This window comes from Hordeum vulgare, chromosome 7H (assembly GCF_904849725.1).
Source record: "Hordeum vulgare subsp. vulgare chromosome 7H, MorexV3_pseudomolecules_assembly, whole genome shotgun sequence".
Lineage (NCBI taxonomy): Eukaryota > Viridiplantae > Streptophyta > Magnoliopsida > Poales > Poaceae > Hordeum > Hordeum vulgare.
Window position 1 is genome coordinate 34293126 of NC_058524.1, and position 23670 is coordinate 34316795.

At 43.8% G+C, this 23670-nt stretch overlaps 3 protein-coding genes and 1 long non-coding RNA gene across 6 annotated transcripts; 1 reads left to right on the forward strand and 3 right to left on the reverse strand.

Annotated features, from left to right (window-relative positions):
* Positions 1–5625: 5625 nt before the first annotated feature.
* Positions 5626–7872, reverse strand: LOC123410471. 2 transcript variants are annotated; one of them, XR_006613044.1, is made up of 3 exons: positions 7196–7850; positions 6804–6894; positions 5626–6561 (listed from the first exon to the last, which is right to left on the reverse strand). It is a non-coding gene; the product is annotated as an uncharacterized LOC123410471 (long non-coding RNA). The 2 variants fall into 2 exon arrangements; XR_006613043.1 differs by having other exon boundaries at positions 6804–7872.
* Positions 7873–10713: 2841 nt separating this feature from the next.
* On the reverse strand, positions 10714–12960 carry LOC123408152 (pentatricopeptide repeat-containing protein At5g39710-like). The gene has a single exon (XM_045101331.1). It carries the CDS (start codon positions 12958–12960, stop codon positions 10879–10881), a length of 2082 nt encoding a protein of 693 aa, XP_044957266.1. The 3' UTR covers positions 10714–10878.
* Positions 12961–15247: 2287 nt separating this feature from the next.
* Positions 15248–17661, forward strand: LOC123407488 (transcription elongation factor 1 homolog). Of its 2 annotated transcripts, none has more exons than XM_045100628.1 (5): positions 15248–15349; positions 16086–16227; positions 16327–16397; positions 17152–17173; positions 17266–17661. In XM_045100628.1, exons 2-5 carry the CDS (start codon positions 16115–16117, stop codon positions 17330–17332), a joined length of 273 nt encoding a protein of 90 aa, XP_044956563.1. In that variant the 5' UTR covers positions 15248–15349; positions 16086–16114; the 3' UTR covers positions 17333–17661. The 2 variants fall into 2 exon arrangements, with proteins under 2 accessions (XP_044956563.1, XP_044956564.1); XM_045100629.1 differs by lacking the exon at positions 15248–15349 and adding an exon at positions 15803–15895.
* Positions 17662–17932: 271 nt separating this feature from the next.
* LOC123407486 (ubiquinone biosynthesis O-methyltransferase, mitochondrial) lies at positions 17933–22604 on the reverse strand. The gene is made up of 9 exons (XM_045100627.1): positions 22315–22604; positions 21775–21864; positions 21452–21530; positions 20816–20893; positions 20364–20412; positions 20073–20122; positions 19199–19348; positions 18485–18565; positions 17933–18408 (listed from the first exon to the last, which is right to left on the reverse strand). Exons 1-9 carry the CDS (start codon positions 22587–22589, stop codon positions 18277–18279), a joined length of 984 nt encoding a protein of 327 aa, XP_044956562.1. The 5' UTR covers positions 22590–22604; the 3' UTR covers positions 17933–18276.
* Positions 22605–23670: the final 1066 nt, after the last annotated feature.

The following is a 23670-nucleotide window of genomic DNA, read 5'->3' on the forward strand; positions in this document are numbered from 1 at the left end:
TATGTTAATTAATTATTTTAACTAATATATCTATTTATTTATTTATTTAAGAAAAACATTATTTTTGATTATCGCGTGGGGCCTCCCTGTCATAGACAGCGGGTGCATTGGCCCCACCGGTAAGTGGCCTAAGGTTATTTTCTCATTTATTTTTATTAGATACCTAACCATGCAAATACCGTATTCCTCTAAATATCCATATACGCAAATACATACATCACATCTCATACATACATACATACATACATACATACGCATTTAATACATCATTTATTCTTTTTATTTTTCTTTCTCAACACTCATCTCTCTCTGTTAACAGAGAGACAGAGAAGAACTTTCTCTAACACCACCTAGAAGAACCTAAACTTTAATCCCTCCTACCGGAGTCCACCGTCGACGGATCGAGGCCCCGTTTGCCGGAACGGAACCGGGACGGCGAGGAGATCGACACGGTGGGAGGAGCCCGAGGAGGGGCTCACCGACGGTGACGTGACGGCCCGGTGAAGCCGGAGTTCGCACGTAGTTAACGGTGGAGACGGACGTGGAGGCGGTGACGGTGCCGATGGTGGTGATGTGCCGACGAGGGGGAGCCGGTCGGACCCGGCGAGATGATGACGTCTCCCTGCCCGGTCCCTCCCGGACCGAGCGGGAGATGGCCGACGGGAGGCCGGGGCTGTCCGCGGGGAGGAGGAGGCCGAGGGGCGGCCGGGGCTCGCCGTGGAAGGAGGTGGCCGAGGGGAAGGAGGCCGGCGGGGGGAGGCGAGGAGGCAGTGAGGGGCGGGGCCGCCGGGGGAGGAGAGGAGCCGTGGGGGGGCAGCTCGCCGGCGTGGTGGGGTGGCTTGGTGGAGAAGCTCGCCGGCGGGAGCAGGGGAGGGCCCGCCGGGGGGTGAGGGGGATGAGGGGCCGCCGGGGAGGGGGCGGTGGAGGGAGAAGGCCGGCGGGGTGGGATCTGGGAGGGGAGGCGAGGTGGAGAGGAGGGGGGCGACGGGGTGGGATGGGGCTCTCGTGGGGAGGGAGCCACGGGAGGTGGGAATCTGGCGTGGAGGGGGACCTAGAGTCACGGGAGGGAGGGAGTTACGGGAGGGAGTCACGGGACGTGGGGAAGTGGGGCCCGATCGGTGGGGGGGGGGGCTGGCGGCGGCGTGGGAAAGGGAGGGAGTAGCGAGGGGAGGAGGCGGCGGCTCCCAGGGGGATTAGGGTTGCGGGATGGAGGTGGGGGCCGGCTGGGCCTTGAGCCCAGTTGGGCCAGGGGGGGTGGGTTGCTTCTTTTTTTTTTTGATTTGTTTTTATTTTGTTTTACCTTTTCCCTTTTCTTTTTATTAATCCTTTCTTTCAGTTTTTTTTCTTTCTTTTATCATTATTATTTCTTTAATACTTTCCCTTTTTTTTTACATATATATTCTTTTAATATTTGCGATGAACTCATAACGTACTCTACTTTTGTTTTCAAATTTGAAATCCGGACAAACTCGAATCAACGCGGGTCTGAGATGGAAATCCGATAACGTGGCATTATTAACGGTTGATCACTGTAGCTTAATTACAATTACTACTGTAGCAAAAGTCGAGGATGTCACAACGACATCCACCAACTCAAATTCACCAACTCCTTTTCTCCTCCAACGATGAATTGTCGATGAGCTAGCATATCCCATAACCTCTTCATCCAAACATAGGAGGGTTTAAAGATTCATTCTAGATATTTCTTTGATGAAGAACTCAAATAAAATAAAAACCATAGAGGCAAATTGATAAACACCTTGTGCGCGGACAGTGTTGGAGTAACGACAGATAGCGGGTAGGGCCCAAGGTGGCGAAGGATACCGTCGGCGCTGCCAATATGGACGTACATGCATTTCCCGGGCATGGAGGCAACAACACAGCTAGGGAGTAGGGGCGGCGAAGACGGTCTACTTCCTCGGTTGTGGTGGCATCGGTCGTCTGTGGTTGCACTTCAACTTGCTACGCCATCTCTAAGGTCGGCCAGTCTATTCCAGGTGGAAACTAACGTCGGTGCCAGTTACGTGACGGTGAGCTCGTCGGCTGGGGAAAAGGCAATTTCGACGATGTCGGCTTAAGGAAAAGGTGTAGGAGATGGCGAAGGTTACAGGATAGCGGCGTGTTTTGGTTCACCAGACCTAGGAGGATCTACACCAATAATAACACAAGCATAGTAAGCCAAGTAAGTACAAACAAAAATAAAAGAGAAAATGCAAGTTGGAATCCATGGCCTTGAATTGCCATCAAGCAAATGGATGTGGTGGCTTGCCTTGCTAAAGTGGAGGGTCACAAAACTCCTGACCTTCACCTCCGGAATTGTTTCTCTTTGGAAATAATTTTCAGAGCATTTCCAATATAAAGAAAAAAGTACTAAAATTATGTCTAGAAATTCTATACATGTCCAACAAAGCCCAAACTTTGCCAACAAAAGGAGAATTGAATAAGAAAAATAATGCAAAAAGAATGTTTAGGAGAGTAATTTTCTTCACCAAGTCAAAGTCTTCAGCAATCAATAGTAATTGTGGTTCGCAAAGCAAGTCTCTCAAAGGTTTGGAAATCGCTGATAAGCATCTATCCCGAGTGAAATCAACCAAAGTCCGATCAGCTTCACGTTGAAGGATAATAGGATGGAGAGAGGTATGTTCATGTGTTCAATCACTAGTCCCTCCAACCAGACGTAGTTATTTTTCATAAGAGTGAACCGGTCTACCAAATCATACATCGCCATCGAGCATCACTGGTCACTTGTACTCTACTGCAATACTTTCAGTAGTTTATCTTATGTGCTCTGTGTTTTGATAAATATCTTTCCAATCTTGTTTATCCTCGTGGTTTTGTATTAGTGTTGTGTGAATGGTGGCTAGTATACTTATGATATATGGCTTATTGTATTTCAATTTGTTGTGCTCAAGGTCATCTGTTTGTATGCACGTTTGTTGATCATGTGGTGTTACTTTGTCATTCAGCTGAGTTACGCTGTGATGAACATCTCTTGGTAGTTAGCTTGTGGTTCGCGAGTTGTTACTTTCATTTCACCATACATGTTGCGTGTGATGTTTTTTTTAGGTGTTACCATTATTATCGTGAAAGTAGTATGTGACTATACTAGGAAGATTGTCATCGCTTTCTTCAAAAGCATTGCTTAGTCTGTCTAGTTTATCCTGTTTATCTTCATGTGACTTTAGTTTAGTGCTCCTGCGGTAGATTTACTTTCATTGTATTATATTGAAAGAATTGAAGTTTTGAAAGAAATTTTAAATCACCCACTCACCATCCCCCCCTTCTGGTCGATATACTCTCGATCCTACAAGGGTGAAAACCTAGATTCTGATTGGATCGAGTGACAGTGGTGCTTGAGCAAAGTTGTGAGAATGCAACTCGAGTCTTAGTATATTACAAACTTACGATCCAAAATAGCCCCTCCAATTCTATGATTTTGCTCATAGAATCTAAGTTTCTACGAACCTGGTAATTATGATTCTATGATTCATGATCCTACCAATGGAGCTTCGATCGGATTCAGAATCTCGATCCCGACAACTTTGTGCTTGAGTGTTGCTCCCTTTTTGAAGGTTTTGTTGTTGAAGAACCTCGTTCTCCATGTGGTGTCATGAGATGGTTGGTGCGGATACAACCATTGATGTAGTTTATTGACCACGAATCTGATCGCTTCGCGTGTTTTTTTTTGTTTTTTTCTCGCTTACACATAGTTTTGGTATTGTATGACTTTTCTATTTGCTGGCATGTTTTGTGTGCGTGTGTTGTTATGTGCATCTTCGCTATACAGAGGCCAGGTGTGTGCATTATGTTTTGTATCTTCTTGGTACTCCATTTTGTGTCCATAAAATCCATGCATTATCGAAAAAGTACATTGATGTAGTGGAGTGTAAGGCACCATTGTTATACTCGAAAGTACTAGTAAAGGTTTAGCAAGGACTCCCCTACCTAGAACCGCATCAATTCATTCATTTTAACTGCTATGTTTTGGCTCTTGTTGTTAATTATGTCCTTGTATAATTAGTTCTACTACCGTTGATGCCCATGTACTTGCAATGGACATGTCATGCATAATAATTTGATTTGATGACATTGATGTGTACCTACTTGCAATGTGCATGTCCTGTATATTTATTTGATTTGCTTACATTGATATCAACATGCTTGCAATGGACCATGTTCTTAAGAAAATTTATGTCCTAAAGTCGCTAGGAAGCCATTATTGAATGTTATTCTTCCTCCACCTGTTACTACTTTGCGTTTGTGCCATGGATTTGGCCCTTCTAGACACTTAGAGTACTACTTTTGTATGTGGTTAATTTGTTATGCATGTACTGCTCCCGAACAAACTTTTAGATGCTAAAATGCTTTCTGGAACATAGTATTTGGCATTTTTTTACAAAATACTATTTCAAATATAGCATGCTATAATTTATATAGCATCTGGAGAAGGCGGAAATTGCTTTTGGCTCCAGAGCTCCACGGATGCCTTTAAATTTAAAATTCAAATTTCATGAAAATTCGTATTTTATATTTTAAAAAATTCTGAAAAAATACAGGGATAAGTGAAGGCGTAACACACATGTATGTAAATTTTCAGAAAAAAATACAATGAAATGAAGGCTGTGCAAAAAAGACAAATCTGAGGCTTTTTTACACATGACATTATTCATCGTTTCAGGTCATGAATTTGTCTTTTTTGTGCAGATCGCATTTCAAGGTATTTTATCCTAAATTTTTACACACATACACATAACATCCTTTTTTTACTTGCATATTAGTTTTCAGATTTTTTTGAAACCGAAAAGTTTGAATTTTGAATTATTCAACAATTTCGGCCTCCATGGAGGCCGAGCTCCAAACGTCCGCTCTCCTGAAGAAGGGTGACACTAAATTTAATAGCATGCTACTTTTTTTGTTGGTGCTACCCTAACTCTACCACGTATATCATCATTCAGACCTAACGAGAGATGCAAGGCATGGATGTGTGTCCTCACGAGCACATTCACGAGCACATTCCTGTATAGTAATTTGATTTATTTATATTGATGTGTAAGCTGGTTTTTTTTTTCTTGTTGGTGCTACATTGATGTCAACCTCTCATGTATAACAATTTGATTTCCTTACATTGGTGTGTAAGCAACCCTAACTCCACCATGTATATCATCATTCAGACCCAACGAAGGAATGCAAGGCCAGGATGCGCATCTTCGCGAGCGCATCCAGGACAACACTTCCATTGATGTCAGCATGTCCTGTGTAATAATTCGATTTGCTTATTGATGTACACCTACTTGCATTGATGTCAACATGTCTTCTATAATAATTTGATTTGCTTACATGGATGTGTAAGCAGGCATGTCTTGCTATTTTTTCTGTTGATACTATCCTAACTCCACCTTATATATCATCATTCGGACCGATCCTTTCTTGTATGATCACATATTCATCTTAACATGCGAATCTTTGTTATACTCCCTCCGTCCCAAAATAAGTGTTGTTGATCTAGTATAAAATTTATACTAATTTAATATAAAGTTTGCGACATTTATTTTGGGGCGGATGGAGTACTTAACTGTTGAATATGTTGCATTTTAGTTGGTCAACACTCAATGTCATACAACATTATTTCAGTCGGTCAACACTTAACATCATACAACATTGCAGGTCGAATCGTGATGTTACAAAACATGTTGTTTAGGTTTTGTGCCACTATCTTCCCATAAAGAATGCCAGAAGCTTGGCACCACTTTATCCATCCGCCTTTGATTCGATGACTCATGTCTTCATCGATATCACCAACATTCTGCAACGTTGACCCAAAAAATAAAAAGGTGTCCTTGTAAGGTATTACCTATCTATCAAGACTAACATCCTCCTCCTTATGGCTAGTTGTACTGAAAGTTTGATACCACACCTACTCAGTTTTAGTTCTACACTTCTTGGCCATCGTGAGCATAGGCACCGCTGGAGTTGCAGCGACTGCTCTCTTCTCATACTGCTACCTGATGCTTGTACTTCCAGCTAGTGCCGCGGCGGCCAGCGGTGGCGGCAGTGGACCGCGGTGCAAAATCATCTTCAACTTCGGGGACTCAGCTTCTGACACGGGCAACACATGCACTGGTGGCCTGCCAGGGCCTGCCGGTGTGGTGGGAATTTTCACCCGCCTCCCCTACGGTGTCACCTATTTCGGGAAGCCCACTTGCCGGTGCAGCGATGGCCGGGTCTACATCGACTTCCTGGGTAAATATGCAGTGTCCTAAAATTTCAAATCTGACTGGGCTTCGAAAACCTGAAATTGCCCAATTTTACGTGGGCATTCCCTGAACTTCTTGTGAAAATGTCATAACACTGACATACTTTAAGTGACTGTAGTGCAAGCATTAGGGCTGCCGTTTCTCCCGCCATCCAAGGCGCTCCGCAGGGACTTCCAGCAAGGCGCAAACATGGCCATCATCGGCGGCGCCGTACTTGACTACACCAACGCCAGCCTCAAGTTCACTGCCTACGACGGCTCCATGAACACCCAAATCGACAATGTCCAGCAATTGTTGCCTTCAATCTCTGGAATACGTAAGAGTAATAATTAAGCACTGGGCTGGTTCTAATATTAGATCATTTGATCGACTGATTATGCATGCGAGAATATTTGAAGTTTACTAATCTTATATATGTGACTGTATACAGATTGCAAGGAGTATTTGGCCAAGTCCCTGTTTGTGTTTCAGTTGGGGGAGAACGACTACAGCATTCAGCTGGTGAATGGATCCACGGTAGATGAGGCCAGCAAGGCAGCAAGAACGTACCCAGAATAGTGAACACCATCATATCCGGCGTACAGGTAACTGCAAAGCTTTATAGTTCTCCCTCTGCTTGCAAAGGCTTGTCGTTTTTTACCTGAACACCAATGAAACAATTAGTTGGTTAAGTTGGACCGAAGTACCCTACAACAGTAACAATATCTCAAGCGAGCGGTAGAAAAATGATATCTCGAGCACGAGAAGCACAACTGTTATTTTGGAAACCATGCCCTACAGATGGAGAAGTGAGAAATACATGAACAAATACAGTGGCCAAGCCATGCAGTTTGTAACTTTGACCCCCAACATCTGCTCTAAACATGCAGGAATTGATAAAACTTGGTGCAGTTGACATTGTGGTGTCAAACATTGCTCCTATGGGGTGCTTTCCATTGTACCTGAACATGTTCCAGAGCTCCAACAAAAGTGACTATGACAAATACGGGTGCTTGACAAACCACAACGTCTTGTTCAATAGGCACAATTCTTTCCTTCGGAGCAGCCTCTCAAAGCTTCAAAAGAAGCATTCACACACAAGGATCATGTATGCCGACCTCGCGAGCAACATCTACCAAATAGTGCAAGATCCCAGAAGATTTGGTGAGTCTCGGCAAGCATGTTATCGATGCCTCGCGAAATGAGCAACTGACAATTCTTTCTTCTAAAAGAATAATTATTAGGTGGGAGCATTGACATTTGCCAGGAATAAATGAGCAACCAGCCAAATTCAATAATTCAAACATCACTAAGCTCAAGAACAGGAACAACATTTTAACGTTTCAGTGTTACCAAAATATTATGTTTCAGTATACAAATCAGCATATCACTTAAATGAAATCAGGCCAGTTTTTTCTTGAGTTTCAGTTAAATTCAAATGTAATTTCAGTGGTTTGAGCAGATCAAAACCAATATCAGTTTTCTTTCGTTTGCTCTTTCTGTTGTTGCAAAGATTTGAACTGAGAAAATGAAATTGTGAACCCTAGATGTCACCTAATTATGGATAGACTGATTTCATTATGCAGGCTTTGAGACCGCCCTCATGAGCTGTTGCGGAAAGGCCGGTGCACCGCAAAGATTCACCATATGTGGGATGGATGGCTCGAGTGTTTGCCATGATCCGGGGAGCCACCTCCTCTGGGATGGTATGTACCTGAGCGACACCGCTAACAGACGGATCGCCGAGGGCTGGCTCAGCGGCCCGTACTGCCACCCACCAATTCTGCAGTGAAGCTGCTAGCTAAATGGGTGCATATACACACACACAAATGGACTTCTGGTAAACTGCATGCATGTGTTGTGTGTACTTCCTTTGAGGGAATATCCTATGTACTGAAATTACAAAATAATATGAAACATGTCGTTTTCTGGTGCTGATTAATGTGGCTGATGCAAGCTACATACGAGTGGACGCGGGGCATCAGAATCCCAAGTGCGTCCAACACCACAAATTTGGTCCATGTGTTCGGCTGATTCGCTCGGCTTTGTTGGTTGTGAGAGAGTGACCGGGTCAGAATACAAAAGACTAGAGCACACATAGTTGACTTACATGGTGTTGTGTGAGAATACCCCAGTGTAAATCAACATTCTCATCCAGCTACAAGCATCTCAGCATTTGTATTTAAAAATAGAATTGTATTTATGCGATTCTAATAATTGTAATAACTAACAAAGAAATACTTGGATCCAGCTATTCATCATGTAATTCTAATATTTGAGTAGGAGAATCTTCACAACTACGGTCTACAGCCACTAGAAAGGTATTGACATGTCCTGCTGACTGGTCGCATTCCCGTCAGAGCCGCCATTTTGGCAGCTAATTACACCATGCCCCAAACATGGTGGTTTTGCGCAAAAGAGAAATAGCGATGGTCGTGTGCAACAAGGTTTCCAAAACTGGTGGCTTTTTGTAATTTACATGTAATAATTGTTTCATAAGTCTAGAATATAGGAACCTATAACATCCTAAGAAAAGACAGTCGGAATAAGCTCCTTGTAACATCATATAATTATCATGTAATAGGGTTAGGTGGCTTCTACAGAATACTAGGTGCTAAATCTGCTTCTTGTTTAATCAAGTTGCTAGAGGTGACAAAACTACTACCTGATGTGAAGTTTTAAATTGTTAGTAATTAATTCTGAAATAAATGTTATTCAAACACATACATGTATATCAAAAGTCAATCCTATGTTAATCCCAAAAAAATTAACACTAGGTCGACTTTTACTACACTTACATTTGGGTTTATGCAGGCTCCCGCTTGCATCCCTAACTGATAGGTTCAAACTGCATGCATGCTTGAACCGGCAGTACTATTCCTTTTTTTCATGTTCCTCATTCCCATGAGCAGCCTGAATAAATGATATTCAAACACATACTCCCTCCGTCTCGGTTTATAAGTCGTCTTACGAAAACCAAATAATCCCAAAACACTAAGGCACGGTGCATTAACTTTCACCTCGTTTCTTGTTTTTTGACTCGAACAAAGGAATCAACCAATAAGAGACGTGGGGTGTGTATGTTTTTATTGACTTGAGACTAACTAACACGACATGCAGTGGTCAATTCATTGCATGCAATGGTATTAATTAGCAAGTTAACATTAATTTCTTTTGTTTTTCTCTCTGTCTTGGTTGCGGTGCACAACCTAAGATGACTTATAAACCGAGACAGAGGGAGTACATGTATATCAGAAGTCAACCCTATGTCAATCCCCCCCAAAAAAAAAACACCAGGTCGACTTTTACTACACTTACATTTGGGTTTATGCAGGCTCCCGCTTGCATCCCTGACTGATAGGTTCAAACTGCATGCATGCTTGAACCGGCAGTTACTATTCCTTTTCTTCATGTTCCTCATTCCCATGAGCAGCCGGCGCATCATGTGCAAAGCTTTTCATTGGTAGCGGTGAAGATTACACAGATTGGTATCAGAACCCTTCAACGGCCCATTTGACAGTGTTGTATGACTCATGATTACCAGTTGTTATTATCCCTGTTCCACAGTTTATTTCTTCTCTCAAGTGCCTTAGTGTTGGTGGAATATAAGCAGCTCCCTTGGACACTTCATGTCCTTCATTCTACAACAAAACCAAAAGTTGGAAGTCAGTGTGTGAAACAAAGGTAATTCCCTTGTCCAACCAAAATAAAATGGTGAAAACAAGGAGCCCTCTTGTTTTATTTAGCCTACCTTAGTAAAAGACACGATACTAAGCGTATCTTCCGTTGGCTGCCCATAATAAACCAACTGGGAGTCTGGGACTGGTAGTGTCACACCATACAGATTTAGAGTATATCATTACGTTTGAAACACAAACTATTCAGAAAAGAAGGGCATGCATAATGATTTGGACAGTACAGTGTCCAATTTTTACCACTTTTCAGAAACTGGCAAAGTTTATCATCATGACACCATTGGACAGCACGGTGTCCAATTTTTTTGGAGTAATCTGTCATTTTTTGCTTATGGTTAATGTTCCATTTCCCTTAAAAGGGGCCTACCAACCAATGTACCTCATACTCCCTCCGTTCCATAGTTTATTATGGAACGGAGTGAGTACTATTTCCAGCTTAATGAGTACGCAGTGCTTTGCCCAGTTTATTGGAAGAAAAGGAAGGAATTACATCAACTGACCAATAGAGGTGCTAGCAGGGATCAATCATCAATGTGTGTCAAGTGTTAACTGAGACCAGGGTACAAGACAACTTTAATCAGTTAGCGAATATCTAACCGTGATCTTCTAGTGTCCTAAACAAGGACATGATCACAAAATGTCTTAACTTGATAACAGCAATAACCAGTCGTCTAACCTAAGCAGCAGAGGTGCTAGTACCTAGTCAAGGATTTAAGAACTTGCATTCACATGATAGGATCTGAAAAAATAATAAATCAAACACTTGCTCACTTCACATCATCCTGTAGCATGAAGAAGAAACTTCATCCTTTTCAACCCTTCAACAGAGTATCAGCATTAATAACACTCAGCAAGGCATGAGCCAAGAAGTGCTCCAGAGAGATCTATAGTCATCAGTTAATTCAATGCTCCACAAATACAACAAGGTTCCTACATACCACAGTTCACCCTCAGCCTGGAAGTAGCCCGTCCCTTGTCATGCCACGGAGGACATCAATAACAGCATCCACATTACCTTCCTTCCGATTGAGATCTATAAGAGCCTTCGATGTTTCTGCATCTGCTAGCGAACAGCAATTCAGCAACTCCTGAATCACCGTATCTGCTTCGACAGTCATCCCCTCTTCAAATAGACCCCTAACCAATGAAATAGTGCTTGTTGAATTAGGAGGAAAACCACACCGCAGCATTTGCTTATGGAAGCTCAGAGCCTTCATAACATCTCCTCCCCGGCAATACCCATGAATAAGTACACCATACACCGAACCATCAAGCTTCCAATTTCTGTCCAACATTGACTGGTAGACTTTGTCAGCTTCATTCATTAAGCCTTTCATGGAAAATCCCTTAAGAAGAGCCACCACACTCTTAAACTCAGCCTTCCTGCAACAGTGCATCAAGGCTTCATATTTAATATTGTCTGGAACAGGGTCTTCGTAGTACAATTTGAAGAGTAACCGGTGTGCTTCCTTTGTACGTGCTGACTTGCTAAGTCCATCTATAAGCACACTGTATGTCACGACATCAGGAAGAACTCCTTGCTTTATCATCTCATCATGCAGAGAAAATGCCTTCTCAACATCCCCCTCCTTGCAATGACCATGGATCAGCGTTGTATAAGTAAATTCATCAGGTTGTAGGCGGAGCTGAATCATCTTCTCAAAGAGTTCACATGCATCACTGAGTCTTTTCTCCTCACAAAGGCCCCTTATGAGCGATGAGTAGGTGATTGCATCCGGAATCACACCTTTTTTCAGCATTTTTCGGTTCAATTCAAATGCAGAATCTGTATCACCAATCTTACAGTAGCCACTGAGAATCGTACTATATGTCACGACGTCAGGCTTCACTCCTTTATCCTCCAGTTCATCGACTAACTGCCTCGCTTCTTCCATTCTTCCTAACCTGCAGTAACCATTGATAAGCGCATTGTAGCACACTACTGAAGGCTTGATCCTGCATTCCCTCATCTCCTTCAGCGCGAGCAATGCGTCATCCAAGAACCCGTTCTTGCAGAACCCATCTATCAGTGCTGTGAAAGCGATCTCATTCATCCGGAGGCCCCTCTCCCTCATCTGCCCCACCAGGGCCACTGCCCGCTCCAAGTTCCCAGCCCTGCACATCGCGTGGATAAGCGACGTAAACGTCACAACATCCGGCGCAGCCCCTTTCTGAGACATCTCCGCGAACACCGCCAGCGCCTCATGCAGGCAGCCCGCCTTGCAGTACCCATTCACCAGGGTGTTATAACTGACCCCATCGGGGGGCAACCCCTCCCTTGCCATTCCGTCGAACACCTTGCGGGCGTCCTCCATCCTCCCCGCCTTGCACATCCCGTTCACCACCGTGTTGAAGGTCACCAGGCTAGGCCTCACGCCGGACTCCCGCATCGCGGCGACGAGCCTCTCCGCGCCGCCCACGTCTCCGGCCCTGCAGAACGCGGCAACGAGCGTGTTGTAGGTGACGGCGTTGGGCGCGCACCCCGCGGCGCGCATGTCGCCGTCCACGACGGCGGCGAGCGCCTCCTGCCGGCGGCCGCGGGCGCAGAGCGCGCGGACGAGGATGTTGTAGGTGTACACGTTGGGCGCGACGCCGACGCGGAGCATGGAGCCCTCGAGGAAGCGCCGCGCGGAGGCGAGCGAGGCTTCGGAGAGCGCGAGGAGCACGGCGTTGTAGGCGGGGAGGGAGGGGGCGTAGCCCGCCGACCTGGCGAACGCGAGCGCCGCGGCGGCGAGGGGCGGGGAGGGGAGGGAGGCGTAGGCCCTGATGAGCGCGTCGAAGGGCCGCGGCGGAGGCGGGGACGGGAGGAGGCGGAGCGCGGAGAGCAGGGCGAGGAGGAGCGGCAGCGGCGGGAAGGAGGCCGCGAGGCGCGCGGCAGCCTGGGGCGAGAGCGGGAGGTGGCGCCGGCGGAGCGGGGGCGGGAGGGGCGGCGTGCGCGGGGTCGGGTTTAGGAGGGCCGCGAGGTGCGCGTGCTGCACCGGGTGCTGGTGGAGGCTGCCGGAGGCGCCCGCCGCTTGCCGCGGGGCCGCCATGCTTAGGTGCTAGGCGGCGGCGCACGGGCCTGCGGCATTTGGGTCGGCCGAGAGGGTGGACTTGGTGGGACCCGCTGGTCAGCTGGTCAGCTGGCCACTGACCCAACACCCAACTGCCGTGGGCCAAAATCACCGTTTTGACCTTAAAGCCGGGCCAAAATCACCGTTCTAAAAGCATCTCCGGGCGGTATTTCTTCGCGTACGATAAGGAGAAAGAAATCGATATGGAGGAGATGATGAAGGGTATGGAATTCATTGAGGAGGAACTTGATGAGGTAGTCATTGAAAAACAGGACGCTCAAACCTTCGCAGCTGAGGCTAGGTGGATGGTCGTCGCAAGAGTTAACACTGATCGTCCATTCAGCCTTGTTGTTTTCTCGGACAACATGAAGTTCGTATGAAGCTTGGCTCGCACCCCAAAGTTCAAGGAGACCGGAGAGAACCTGTTCATCTTTTAATTTTTTTGCCTGGGTGATTGGAAGAAGGCTGTGCATGGAGGCCCGTGGCTCTCCAGAGGTCTCGGGTTCATAATTGAGGACTATGATGAAAAAACTGATCTTGATGCAATTGTTCGTGATGGCCTTTATGCGTGGGCTCAGATTCACAAGATACCGAACCTTTTATCGTTGGGAGACAATTGTTGATCAGCTAGCTCGCAGGATTGGTAAAGTTCGCGAGGTTTAGATGCAGCCTACGCTCTACTGCGAGGGATATTATGTTCGGGTGCGTGTGAAAGCTCTGACGGCCAAGCCCCTAACCCGTTTTATACCGCTGACGGTGGTAGGCGAGGGCACTCGGATGCTTGTGGTCAAGTATGAAAAAGATCATACTTCTGCAAGGTGTATGGGCTGATGGGACACAGGTTTGAGGAATGCGGCAATGAGGTCTGGAAGGAGGGGGACAGAAAGTGAGGAGACTGGATGATAGCTCAGCGACGAGAGATGCGGTTTTTATCAAACTCAGGAGGCAGATTCCCATCCCGTGGTGGAAGGGGGGAGGACGCGACGCAAGCTCAGGCCGTGGTTATGCACCAGCTAGAGGCCGAGGACATGCCACTGAATCCAGCGCGTCTGAAGAAGCTGAAGACAAGGGGGATTTGGGACCTGACCCTCGTGACGAGCTGGCGAGAGGTAAGGAAAGTGTAGCCGAAGGGAGCACATCTAGAGGGGGTGCTCTGACAGCTTCAGGCCATGTTTCTGCTGTTGTTCACGCGGTTTGTGTCACCCACTACATGGATGTTGTTGTTCTCATGTATATAAAAAATGTATACACAAAATATACAAAGCCTGTGAAAAATATGATCATGTATTTAAAGAAAATTAATCAAGAGTTTGAAAATATTAAATGTGTATAGAAAATGTTGTTTTTATTTCAAAAATGTTAATCAAACATTTGGAAAATGTAAATGTGTAAACAAAATTGTTAACAATATATTAAACAAAATAATATTGTATTGTATTAGAAAAATTAATCTTGTACTTTAAAAATATTAATCAAGCATTTGAAAAAAAATGTATAGAGACAAAAATGGACCTTGTATTGAAACACCGAATCTTGTATTTGAAAAAATGTTCATAAAGCATTTGAAAAATGTCAACTTTATATAGGAAAAATATTGACCATGCATTGGATTTATTAATCTTTTATTTGAAAATGTAATCAAGCCTTTAATTTTTTTAAGAATGTGTAGAACAAATATTGACCATATATTGAGAAAAATAACATTGTACTAAAAAATATTAATCAAGCATTTAAAAAACAATAAAACTGCAAAAGAAACAAAGAAAAAATAAGAAAAACCATTGAAAATCAAGAAAGAAGCAAAAGAAAAAAAAAGAAAGGAAACTAATAAGGAAGAAAAATCCGACAAAGAAACAAAGAAAAAACGGAATTAAAAAAAAGTGAAAACAATAAAATAAAACAAAGAAAACCGTTCTAAAAAAGATAAGCCGAAAGAAAACTGTTGAAGCAGTGAAGAAAACCAAAAGAAAAAGAAACAAAAAATCACCCGAAAGAACCCAGTGCATCAACCACCACAAGCGATCTTCTCGATCGAAAACAGTGAACTGAAGAAACAGACGAAAAAAAAACCCCAGACCGGCCCGATACTACAGTAGAGCAGGCCGAAAATGCCTCGGGCTGGACGGGAAAAACGCTCGCCGCAAGCGAGGCATAGCATCTGCCTTCATTCCGTGCCATGCTAAGCCTGACCAAGGATTTTTTTTTTTCTTTCCCTAGGGTTTAGTGTGGTTTCGGCCGACGCCGCGTGTCGCGTCGTCACAAAACGAGGAGGGGGTTTCCGTTCGAGACCTCTCCATTCCCTTCTTCCTTCCTTCATTCCGGCGTTTCCCCCGACCGAGACCCTCCTCGCCCGACCCGACGCCCCGAGGTGAGCACCGCGAATCCCGTCCAAATGCGCTTCGAATCCGCGCGCATTCCCCGCCCCTGCTCGCGCGCCTCGCCGATTGCCCCCGAGGCCCCCGCCGTGGGTTTTCCTTTCTCGCGGCTCTCCCTGTGGTTGCCCGTATCCGGGGGGTGCGGTCCGTGTTCGTCCTGGGAGCGGCCCGCCCGATCCGTCGCGGCGGCGGTCTTGAGCGGGTTCCGGGGTGACATCTTCGTGGTTTGTCTTGGGTTGGGGTTGGCCCGTGCGGTACGGACGGCTGGCTAGGGTTACTACCCAGTTTCCCGTTCTCGGCAAATTCTCGGTCGGATTGGATGCCCTGCCTGTGTCTGCTTGTGTCAAATCATCTCTTGCGTAAGCATGTCTTGGTCGACTTGTTGATAGTAATCTGGTAACGGGTGCGTTGTTCATGGTGACAGGATCAGGCATTGGTATCGTCTTCTTGGATTCCGTTTCATAGATGATTGGTTTTCTATCTTGTGTGGTTACAAGTTTTGGTTGCTTTTAGAAGAAAATGGTGTGCCAGATAGCTTGGTATTGCCTAAAATCCCTTCAGTGCTTTTTATTCTAGTTACTCTGCATTTCTGCAGCACGCAGATCACATTGGATTTCCATGTGTACTAATTCTTTCTTGTGGGATGCTCTCTTCGCGACTAGCAACTCCATTTATGTGTTATATGCCTTGTCATCATTTGTTATATTATATAACTGTTGCACTTGGTAGATTTTGAAGGGAGAAAAACAAGTTGAACCATGGGGAAGAGAAAGTCAGCTGCTAAGCCACCCCCTAAGAAGCGGATGGACAAGCTCGACACGGTCTTTTCCTGCCCGTTCTGCAACCATGGGAGCAGCGTTGAATGCCGAATGTTAGTACTGTCTTCACATGTTCTCCTGCTAATTGCTTGATGCTGGATGGCTATTCTTCCAACATTGTGACTCGGGTTTCCCCCTTCTCTTTTCTTCAGTGATATGAAGAATCTGATTGGTGAGGCGAATTGTCGAATCTGCCAGGAAAGCTTCAGCACCACCATAAATGGTATGTCCAAATTATACATACAACTGCAAATTGTACTCCTAAAGTAGATGTCCATACTGATTGATTCTCAGCTAGGAAATTCTGCATCAGACATCTCATTGTTTTTGTTTCTTCTCAACCGAATGCGTACAGCTCTAGGAGCAGGGTATAGCTTATCTACTCCCTCCGTTCCTAAATATAAGTCTTTTAAGAGGTTTTACTAGGGATCTACATACGAAGCTAAATGAGTGAATCTATACTCTAAAGTATGTCTATATGCATCCGTATGTAGTCCACTAGTGAAACCTCTAGAAAGACTTATATTTAGGAACGGAGGGGGTATAAATTTCCTACAGCCATGCCTATCTCATATACTCTTGGGGATTTAGTCATTCTAATCAACTAGCTCATAATGGAGCAGAGCCGAAGTAGTAATCATGTACAGTTATATACGTACTTGGTTGCCATTAAATCACACAACCATGCTTGTAAGATAGGCAATGTGGCTCCCTATTTTATCATGTTCCAAACCTGAGTTAACTGAATTGCTTGAAACAAACATGGATCATCAGAAGTTCAGGACTGAACCTGTATAATAATATTGCTTGAATAAAAAACAGTGTTGTAGAGGGTTAACCTTTGTTGTGCCACATGTTTACAAGTTTTTGTGTGACTATGCCATGTAAATGAAACAGTGATCACTAGAGTTTTTACCCTTGCTGAGCTACATATATTCAGTATATATTGTACTAATTATCTGTTTTCTTTGGTGCAGCGCTGACTGAGCCTATTGATATGTAAGTCAAATCCAACAAATAACTCCTGACTAGTGAGTGGGTTCAAATACATCAGAGACTAGTAACTGAAGATCGTATTATCTTTCCTGCAGATACAGCGAATGGATCGATGAGTGCGAGCGCGTCAACGCTGTCGGAGATGATGATGATGATCCATGAGCATGTCCCGCTTCCAAACGAGATGGTTACTACTATGACTGTAATGCGTTGGTGTTATTGGCTGCCACCTTCAGCCATGTTTGTAGTAGCGTCGTGCTGGCTGATCGAACCGTTAGTAGGCAGTTCATCCTTCGTTTAATAAACAAGCGATGATATTGTGTACTTGCGTTTGAACCTTAATACTAGTAGTCTTGCATGTCCGGTGTGTATGGAACTATGGATCCATCAGATTGTGTAAGGTTTGTTCTCTACCAGTATGTTATCATGGTTGAGATTAGGACTAATTTCAGTACCCGAGAAGAATTAATACTCATGCTATGTTGGTAGTTCTTCTCAAGTCTGTGGTTGGTATTTTCATATGCCTGACGAGTTATGTTGGCCTTTCGTAAAGCTGATCTTGCTTGTTTCAATGTTCGAAATTGAGCGGAAATATGCAATGGAGAATAAGCTTGTAGGTTAAGGTGTAGTAAAATTTTCCTAATATATAATTCTTCACGTCACAAAAATAGCTTTTGAAAGTATTATTATGCATACCAAATTGTCAGCCTACCGAGCACAAGGAATGCAAATAAAGAATGCGCACCAGTGCAGATATGAACATAACCAAAAAACATTACCCTTCACTTGACTTGGTACCATTTCCTGCTTGCCCAGGGGCAGTATATTTCTGTTTATGTAATGTGAATAAGAGGGAGTTACCCCAAACTTGATGAACTTGTATGCAGCATACATTTATTACAAAGTGTGGAAACTAACTAGCCCTACTTGTTAGCTGGTCTCTCCCATCAACTTCTCAAAGAAAACAAAAATACTCCAGGAGTTCAACCTCTTCTTTGCCTTGCTTGATTGCAACCGCTGCTAAGATCTTAAGTGGCACGACTTCTGCTTCCAAAATTTGTTACCGTGATACACAGACAATCCTCTCCAAACATGACTGGCTAATCTTACTGATGTGGCATTGTTGGGGGTGTTTCGCTCTTCTTGATGCCGTAAGCGATGTAGTTTATACTTGTATCATCAGACAGGGACCACTCTCTGGTCAACGGATTGTAGACAAAGCCTGCCATTTCTTCGACCTGGAGATAAGGCGTCAAGCTGTCAGTTATATAAAGTGGCAGCAAGATCATCGTGTGGGAGTTATTAGTAGCTTACGGAGATTGAGGCTCTTTGCAGTGCTAGGACTAGCTCCTCAGGGGTGACTAGTTTCGACCACTCATGTGTGCCTATAGGAAGCTGTAAAAGTACAAAGAAAACCATTAAGACTTCAAGAGTACAGTGTCACTGATTCAGATTCATCGGAGCATCAAACTTAGTAGGAATGAGCATATGTTGAAACAGCTTGTTGATTATTTTGCTAATGAACATGATAGCACTCTATTTCCTTGGAGGATCTGAACCCTTATTGAATTCTAGCCCAACAAACACAGCTAACTAGCTATACAGATCAGTATATCTCTACACCTTTGTTTATCTGTCACATGTGCGACCTTGCATAGCACTCCCTCCATCCCACAATATAAGAACATTTTTCAAGCTAACAATAGCTTGAAAAAAGCTCTTATATTGTGGGACGGAGGAAGTAGAAATCAAGATAACACAGGCCCTTCCTACCATTGCGTACGCAAAGCCATATGTTAGGCTGATGAATTGAATGACATATTTCATTTGGCTTGAGACTGCTCATGAGTCAAGAGCATTAACAATTAGGACATCTTCCAATATCAGGAGTAGATTTGCTAAGCTAGCGACCGTGAAATGGCATATTACTCCCAACATAACAGACTGCCAACTATGTGAATCAATCTTCCATAGGAATTGAAACAACAACAACAACAAGAAAACCGCCAGGTGGAAAATGAGACTAACCCATCTGAGAATATACTCAGCACCAACAATGGCAGCCGCATATGCTCTCATTGACCGGTTGATTGTAGAAATCACAGTGGCGCCATTAGGAACTGTCAAAGCTGATAGAGATTCGCAGAACTCCAAAGGATTAGCAACGTGCTCAATCACCTGCAAAGATATTAAGATAATTCATATTTTTGATCCAATACACTAGTTTCAATTAAGATAGCCGTGCGTGCAAGGCACACGGTACTTAATCATCCTATTCACAAAGAGTTTATACAGTGTATTGTGATATTGCGTCATAGGTTGCGATAGTTGTCCCAATATTTTGCACCGGTGACTCCTATTGTTTGAACACATGACTTGACTCTAGGGATTGAGAGGCGACAAAAAATGAGGGAGACTACAGAAGGAGGCAGAATAGATTCATGAACTTTGTGTAGCTTAATTGATTGGATGGCGCAGATGGCCGATTTCTTTATATAGATGCCCCTGGCAAATACTTCCTCCGTCTCAAAATAAGTGTCTCAACTTTGTACTAGCTTTAGTACAAAATTGTACTAAGCTTGAGACACTTATTTTGGGACGGATGGAGTAAAATATAATTCGAACTGTCCTAATTAATGGAATTGCATCATTTCTTTGAGTGGATAGAGCCAGCAGCTCTCCTAACACACGGTTCTAGCAGAAGCTATATGCCTGTAATGCATAATTAAAGCATTCTTCAATATCACCCCAAAGGTTTTAAAAGGGAGCCCGCATCAGTCAATTACCAAAACATCTCTCGGATGGCGTATACTATGATAAATAAGCTATGGACGCAATCTATTCTTGATCAAGCACCTTCGGAAGACAGCATATGTGTAAGATGGGACAAAAATGTTCATACCTCAAGAGAAATTACAGCATCAAATTGCTTGTTCTCTTTTACCAAATCCTCTGCATATGAACAATAATTTGCATAAGTTCTGCTATTTTCAGCCACAAGAAATAGAAGAATTAAATTACTTATATATCTCAATTCAATCTATATTATCTAAATTTGGAAGTTGCTGGTCTTCTTTTACAGTCTGGTTAATTGCTGAGAAAAAAAATGTTCAATCAAGAGAGCAAATGTTTTAACCACATAGTGGAACTAAATAACTAAACAGTCACTGGAATATGCCCTGAAAGTGATTACCAGCGGTTGTGCAGCAATACTCAATGGAAGCAGTTGTTGGATCAGATGCCTGCAAAGGTACGAAGCAAAAATCGTTGGCTAAAAATGTAATAAATCCATCATGGTTCTGACTGGCAATTCCGGCAGTGTAAACTCATGAACAATCGATTCACTTTTATGGGCGTTTGATGTCTACATGAGTAAAGGAGTAAATGTCGAGGAAAAGAACATGGAAGTCATAAGTCCTCAAAAGCTTAATACTGCATAAATAGTGATCATGTGCTATACCATCAGGCAAAATATGTACGAGATCATATTTATTAGCATTATATGTTTCATTGTTATCAGCAGGAAGCCAATAAATAAACTTAGAAGTACACCTTTCTCGTCAAAATTATACATAAAATAAGTCCCAAGAAAATAATCACAGCTATTTCTACATGATAATTGACATGAAGATGAGTAATACATACAGCATGAATGTGCGCAATCTTTATATTCTTCTCAACAGCATCAATGCCAGTAACTGTAGCTCCCATCCGAGCAAGAGGCTGTCATCCAACACATATGATCCAAAAGGTCAACAAATATTTTATCCGTCAGTTCAATCACACAGAACAAGAAAACACATGTTAAAGTCCCAATTGCATTGTAACACTACAAAGACGTTGATCTGAGACATAGACTCACAATTCCAAACCAACTAGCTACCATATATCTAGATTAGAAATGCAATAAGTCCACATCAATAAGCTCGGCTCAGATTGTAGGCAAGGAGAATACATCATGGATAGTTTAAGACATTCATCATAGGCTATAGAGACTAGCAAGTCAAAATGCTGAAAGATAGTTCTGGATGCAAACATGAATTTACATCTAATAGTCCAATGCGAGTACGTTCTACAATGTGACACTTAGCATGAAAAAATTATGATAAGTAAGAAGGCAAATATTGCATATCCATTATCCATTTCTATACAAGTGAACTACATGATTTAATTCTCCCTTTCACACAGACGAAAAACCATCAAAAAGCATTTAGTATCTAGTATGTTAAACACCAGAAGGTTTTAGTTCTTCAAAATTATTGGCTGAAAAAGCCTTTATACCTCTGAGAGAATGCCACCTCCACATCCAACATCAATAACTTTAAGACCTTCGAGTGGCTTAGCTGAATATGGATCCCTCCTGGAAGAACTAACTTTAGTCAAAGTAGAACAAATGTGGATCCCTTAGGATGAACTTAGGCAAAATACAACAAAAGGCAACTTGATGATGAGAACTAAGGAATGGGAAAATAATGACAATATGGAATAGGGAATGGTACAATAAGCAGTCGATGTACTTGTCTTCTCTTCGAGGGAAAAGAAAAAACTAAAAACCACAACAGAATGCTCTATAGAAAACAAAATGCAGGGTACGTTAAATGTACCTGAAATGTCTACAGAGTGTGGAGCGGATAAAAGACAGTCGTGTCGGATTCATCAAATGCAATGGCTTGAATGGACCTTGAGAATCCCACCTATTTATTCCAGAAACAGCATCATCATCAGTAACCAATAATATGCAAAGCAAAAACTTGTCAGCCCCTTTGCTTCGAGCACCATAACATACAGACTATACTAAGTGTTGCACTGGCCAAGTGGCAGATGAATGCTTCTACATAGAACAGAGATGATATAGTACAAAGACCCCAAAGGCCAGATTTGATTTTAGTAACCATTGTTCATCGTGGCAAAACTAAGTAGGCATTCTCCACTCACAGTAGCCCATACACTGACTGTAGTACTTTTTGTGCAACTCCCTGACATGTAGAGGCACCTTGATATCAAACATATCTAGAGGCATGTTCATATATACAGAACAAAAATGCATGCCAATTCACTGGAAAGTGTTGACAAAATATATAATCAATCACGCGGCACAAAAGCACGGGAGTTCACCCACCCACAAGGTCAGGGAGGGATCTCACCAGGTCTCGGCGATGGCGGCGAACTTGGCCACCTCGGCGGGGTTCAGAGAGGACGCGGCGGATCCCCCGCCCGCGTGCCGCGGCGGGCCCTGGGGCGGAGTCGGCGGGGGCGGCGGGAGCGAGGATGCGGCGGCGGAGGCGCAGCGGCGCCATTGCGGGGGCAGCGCGTGGGGAGACGAGAGGCCAGGGTCCGGGAGGCGCGCGCCGCCGCCGCCGCGCTGGACGGCGGAGGAGGCGGCCGCTCGGCGGAGCGACGGAGCGAGGCGGCGGAGCATCGTGTGCTATTGGGCGAACGGAGCCGGCGGCGACCCACGGTGGTGCTCTCTCCGCTTTGTCGCGTCGCTTCGAGGTGTCTGGTAGACGTGGCAAGACCGTGACCGTAGGATTGCGATCCACGGTTCGGCTCGGCTCTCCTGTCTCCTCCCCTGCTTTCCCGAGTACTTCATGCCATTCCAGATTAAAGGAAGTTTTCAAAAAAGAAAAAAAATACAAAAGATTTGTTTCATCTCATTAAAATAGAAAAGGAATAACAAGGTTTAATGTTTCCGAGAGGCCGGAAGGATACTCTCGCAACATCAAAAGGCCCAAAATTTGTTTGGCCTTGCGAGGACCTAATTTTTCCGTCTTGATGTTTGCAGAAATGATTGTGGGCAATGTTCCTTTGTTATAAAAAAAGAAACTCGTGCATTCCTTTCATTTCAAATCGAAGGTTACTAGCATAATGAAGTGAGGCGGTGGCCTTCCAAATCCAACTGTCATCCATTGTCATGAGCTCGGTCAATTTTTGTTTTAAGAAAAAAATTAGGGACATGAGCTCGATCGATGGCTCGTGGTTTCGCGGGTAGTTATTCTTCAGGCAACCGCTAACACAATGAGAAAAGGGAAATGATATCTCATGAATGTTAAACCTTCTATCCCTTCCAAAGAACGTACTCATGGTGACCGAATGCATCACACGAATCTTAAAGCAAAGAGGAGACATGTACACCTTTGAAAACTCACTCGCTGGGAACAAAAAGTGATGCGGACGCTTCTGTGTGCAAATACACACGCACATCGCATTGACTAACACCTATAGTGTCTATCTGGGTGACCTTGGTTTGAAACCCATTTTTCTCCTTTTTCCTTTCCTTTTTACTACATGGAAAAAATATATAAAAACATTATTTTAGGTACATGGAAAATTTACAAACAAATGCACATGGCAATTGTTTTGTTTTGCACTAAGTACAAACGGTCATGATTACATTTGTTTCATTTTATTGCACAATGCATTTTTTAGGCATGAAACTACATGCCAATTTTTATTTCATGCATCAGCCCAAATTATTCACGTGTTTATGGCTAATATATTTT

What these genes read in the sequence shown, in the direction of transcription:
- LOC123408152 (XM_045101331.1), bottom strand. Translation starts at nt 12,960, where the DNA reads ATGGCGGCCCCGCGGCAAGCGGCGGGCGCCTCCGGCAGCCTCCACCAG.
- LOC123407488 (XM_045100628.1), top strand. Translation starts at nt 16,115, where the DNA reads ATGGGGAAGAGAAAGTCAGCTGCTAAGCCACCCCCTAAGAAGCGGATG. An exon ending in AGCAGCGTTGAATGCCGAAT is followed by an intron (nt 16,228 to 16,326) that starts GTTAGTACTGTC and finishes TCTTTTCTTCAG; the next exon opens with TGATATGAAGAATCTGATTG. An exon ending in CTTCAGCACCACCATAAATG is followed by an intron (nt 16,398 to 17,151) that starts GTATGTCCAAAT and finishes TCTTTGGTGCAG; the next exon opens with CGCTGACTGAGCCTATTGAT.
- LOC123407486 (XM_045100627.1), bottom strand. Translation starts at nt 22,589, where the DNA reads ATGCTCCGCCGCCTCGCTCCGTCGCTCCGCCGAGCGGCCGCCTCCTCC. An exon ending in GCCGCCATCGCCGAGACCTG is followed by an intron (nt 21,865 to 22,314) that starts GTGAGATCCCTC and finishes TGGAATAAATAG; the next exon opens with GTGGGATTCTCAAGGTCCAT. An exon ending in CTGAGTATATTCTCAGATGG is followed by an intron (nt 18,566 to 19,198) that starts GTTAGTCTCATT and finishes GTACTTTTACAG; the next exon opens with CTTCCTATAGGCACACATGA.